At 51.0% G+C, this 4098-nt stretch overlaps 1 protein-coding gene across 1 annotated transcript; it reads right to left on the reverse strand.

The window, feature by feature from the left end:
- Positions 1 to 1073: 1073 nt before the first annotated feature.
- EDF1 (endothelial differentiation related factor 1) lies at positions 1074 to 3137 on the reverse strand. The gene is made up of 3 exons (XM_010162134.1): positions 2970 to 3137; positions 2241 to 2334; positions 1074 to 1648 (listed from the first exon to the last, which is right to left on the reverse strand). Exons 1-3 carry the CDS (start codon positions 3135 to 3137, stop codon positions 1587 to 1589), a joined length of 324 nt encoding a protein of 107 aa, XP_010160436.1. The 3' UTR covers positions 1074 to 1586.
- Between the last annotated feature and the right edge of the window lie 961 nt (positions 3138 to 4098).

Consider the following 4098-nt stretch of genomic DNA (forward strand, 5'->3'; position numbering starts at 1 on the left):
GGGGGAAGGCCCCAGCCCGGCCCCCCCCCCCCAGGGCTGGGCAGATCCGTGGGTGCTGCACGATGGGGCACGAGCCCCTTCCCACACCCAGGATTAGCAGAAGAGCTCCCAGGGCACAGACCCACCCTGGGGAGGGAGCCCAGTGCTCCTGCTGGTTTCGGAGGGTTTGGGGAGGGTGGAGAGGTGGCCCAGAGGACAAGGAGCAGAGCGGGGGGCACCACGCAGCACACCCGAGGGCACAAGCAGCCCTGACCCTGCTGTGTGGGTGCCCACCCATCACAGAACTGCCCACCCACCTTTCAAAGGCCATACATTGGGAAAAACATTCCCGAGATGCAGGCTGGGCTCAGGGCGTGGGCACCCACCCCTGCACCCAGGGCACCCTGAGCTCAGCACCCCTCTCTTCACCCCCAGCTTTCAAAACGTGGTTAATTTTAGACTGTGCAACCCCCGAGCAGCCCACGGCCAAAGCGGCCACCCCAGAACAGCAGCAGCCAGCCCGGGTGAGGTGTCCCTTAGGGATCCTGCTCTCCTCGACCCCCCCAGCTCATCCGGAGGGCACAGGGCATCCTGCTGTCCTGGTTTGTGACCAGAGCCTGGTTTTCCTCTCGCACTGCCGCAGACAGCTCTCCCTTCAGCCCTGTCCCTCAGGTTGTGTCACAGCCACGTTGAGCACCGTTCCTACGGCCCCACCCCAGCACCATCCTGCAGGAACCAGCTCCCAGCAAAGCTGTGCTGGGCGAGGGCAGAGGCTTGATCAGGAGGGCTCTGGCTTCGTACAAATGCCCGACTGAGCATCTCTGCATCCACCTCGCTCTGTGGAACTCGAGACGTCACTCACCTCCACACCAAATAAAACCAGGGGATTGATTTCATCTCTCTGGGCTGGGAGCCAAAGCTGCAGTCCTCACCGACAGGGAAAGGAGCGGGGCAGCCGGGAAGGCTGCGACAGCACCAGCCGCTGCCCCAGACACTCCAGGTCACCCCAATTACGCTGCCAGAAAGGAAGAGGGAGCTGCAGCTCCAACCACAAAAATTTACTACCAGCTAGTAAACATGCAGCAACTACCCCGTGCAACTGAAGGGTATCAAACTTTATTATAGATCTCTTTAAAACAGGCTGGAAGGAACAAACAAACATGTCATTGCGATGCAGTGACTGAGTCATCATTTCAAATGCAGACACTGACCAAGCCCCAACTCTCCCAAATTATTTATATAGAGTATGTCCCACCCATGCCCCAAATTGTTCCAATTAAGTGATTGCATTTCAGATCACCCCAAGTGTCTTAACATTAGCTGCTTCTAAACACCAAGATGCACATGTTTTCTGGCAAACAGCTGCGGTATTTTTTTTTTTTGGGTTTAGTTCTTCAATCTCTGGAAAGGAGGAAGGGAAAAACAAAAATCAGGAAAATTGCTTCTTTAAGGTTGCCTTTTTACAGCAGGTACAGATTTCGGCAGGTTTCCCCCCCAAAGCAAGTCTGAAACCCTCGTGTTCAGCTTGGCAAGATGAAGAGAGATCCTGGTGGTCAGAACCAGCCAGACGAGATCAGTCTGAACAAACTGATTTCGAGGCTTTGCTGTCATTTCCCTTTGGGGCCGGTTTCCAGAGGTTTTCCAATATCCTTCCCACGCAGCTTAAGGCCTGGAATGAGACAAAGGAGACGACCACCATCAGCTGCCATCAGCACTTGATCATTCACCTGATGACTTAATTCCTCATATTTTTGCTCTAAGGAAGAGAATATCCAAAAAAAGAAGGCAGGGAACCAGCATTAGGGAGAATCCCGCTTTAGTTTCTAGGAGCACCAGACTAGTTTCAGACAAAACTCCAGTTCTTGCTTGTGCACTGACTATTTTCATAAAAAAACAGGATCTGAACCAGCCTAGGAAAGCAGTGTCAGCACTAGTGGCTGCAAGATACCTTCTCGAGTACCATCAGGCCTTCCTGAGTCTCAGTAGCTCACTGATTTTTTGGGGGAAGCACAGAGGGGTGGTCACCAGGGCATGGCCCCACGCGTGAAGATGAAGAACAAAGGAGAACAAGAGCTCCGAGTTTGGGTTTCAGGCAGCGGAGCTGAGTTTTATCAGAACGTGGCTAAATGACACCACACCCACGATAACCTACAGCCAGCAACTGTTCCTGACGTGGAAAATGTGAACACCTTAAACCCAAACTTCCCTCCTCGGCCCCGAAGACATCACTGTTATTTTTGAAGTCTCCTTTCTTAACTCACCAATGGCTCTTTCGATCTTGCCCATCACCTGGTTATTGGGGATTGCTCTTCCCGATTCGTAGTCAGCGATAACTTGTGGTTTTTCATTGATTTTCTAAAAAGAGAGGACACATCTCAAAAAACTGACTCCATACACAGCAAACACTCAGCACCAGCCCCCCAGGACTCGCACAGAGAAGTACCAGACTCCAATTATGCCAGGATGGAAAGACAAATTGCTACTTCCAGGCTTCCTCCATCACCACTATCGCCTCCCTCCACTATTTGAGTGTCACAGCTGTGGTGACACCCATCTCAGACAGACCTCTACTTTGCTCAGCCTCCCAGGAGGAGCAGTAACATAAATATTGCTGTTCCTTAAGACAGCAGCGAGCTTCTGAACGCCGTGTCAAGCCCAGATGGTGAAAAAAAAAAATCTCATGTTGGTACTGAGTTGATGGGAGGGAAAAAAAAAAGCCTCCTACCAGCTCAGCAGCCGCAGCAACGCTCCGTCTCCAAGCAGGTGCTCAAGGGCTGCACGATAAACCCCTCAAACACTTCCTAGATAACTAATGTTGCCTGGAGATCAGGTATTGGAGATGTTGTGTTCACCAAACTTCATGCTCATGACACCACCTCGCTGTAGTTGCCCACGAGGGGACAGGAAAAGTGTCCACCTTCCCCTCGAGGTGCCTAAATCTGCCTCAGGAGAGCGGGAGGGGAGGCCAGCGGGCCCCAGGCCATACTCACCGTGGCCAAGTCCTTCTGTGTCATGCCCTTGCTCTGCCGGCCCTGCTGGATCACTTTGCCCACCTCCAGAGGAACTCTGTCATGGTGCAGCTCTTCTGTTTCTCGGTCGAGCTTGGCTGTGTTCTTGGTAATAAAGTGTTGTTTGTTTTGGCCTGCTGCCCCTGTCATCCAAAGCAAGAACAAAAAAAAAATAACCAAAAAAAAAAAAAAAAACCCCAAACAAGGACAAACAAAACAAAGCTCAGAGCTGCACCAAGAAGTATCAAAGTGCGTTTTCTAAGCACTCAGCTGCCCAGGATCCCAGGGAGCTTTCAAAGATTTCAGCGTGTCAACATCAGCACAGACCCTGCCCGCTGCAGGACACAGAACATGTCACCATCATCCTGTTAACGCCGCTCTCTACACACAGAGAGCCCTCCCCTTTCTCTACTTCACATCTGGACTTAGTCCAGACAGGTAAGATTTTCTTATTGATTAGGGATTTAATTGAATTTAAACTTTACTCCAGACACATTTGTTTGTGCTACAGCGAACTTGAACCTTGTTTGCTCAGGTATGAGGTAGCGTGAGTGGCTTTTAATCTATTCTCTGGTTGTTTTTTATAAGTAAACTCTACTTATCTTTGCAGAAAACTAAAAAACATGCTGTTTGTTGTGTCTCCTTTTAGTTACAGTATTTCAGTCCTAATCTGAATCCTTTCTCTTAGTTTAGTTGCTGACATTCAATCTCGACTGAGCTGACTAAACCTCGCTCAAGGATCATCTATTTATTTATTTCCAACCATCATAATCTCATCCCTGTGGCGAGAGAACCTGAGAACTTACATTGGACAGGGAACGGGAAATTATTAAAGAGCAATGCCAGAGCAAGCTAAGGAGGCACTGAAATCCTTCGGGTTATGGGATCAACAAGAGAAATAAGCTGTAAAAATGGGGAGTTTAAGTTTTGGGATGACGAAAGCTCTTCCCAGAGCTTTGCAGACACCAGCAGCTCAGCTCCGGGCACCCAGAAACTCGGCGCTGGCTTCAGGGGAGCGCTCCCCGCCCCTGTGCTGCCCCCTCCCCGGTTCTTGGGCCTCTGCAGCCCCAGTCAGGGCGGCCTCGGCCTCAACCGGGGGTGTTGCCTTCCG

The sequence above is a fragment of the Antrostomus carolinensis genome, unplaced genomic scaffold, assembly GCF_000700745.2.
Source record: "Antrostomus carolinensis isolate BGI_N321 unplaced genomic scaffold, ASM70074v2 scaffold43230, whole genome shotgun sequence".
Taxonomy (NCBI): Eukaryota; Metazoa; Chordata; class Aves; order Caprimulgiformes; family Caprimulgidae; genus Antrostomus; species Antrostomus carolinensis.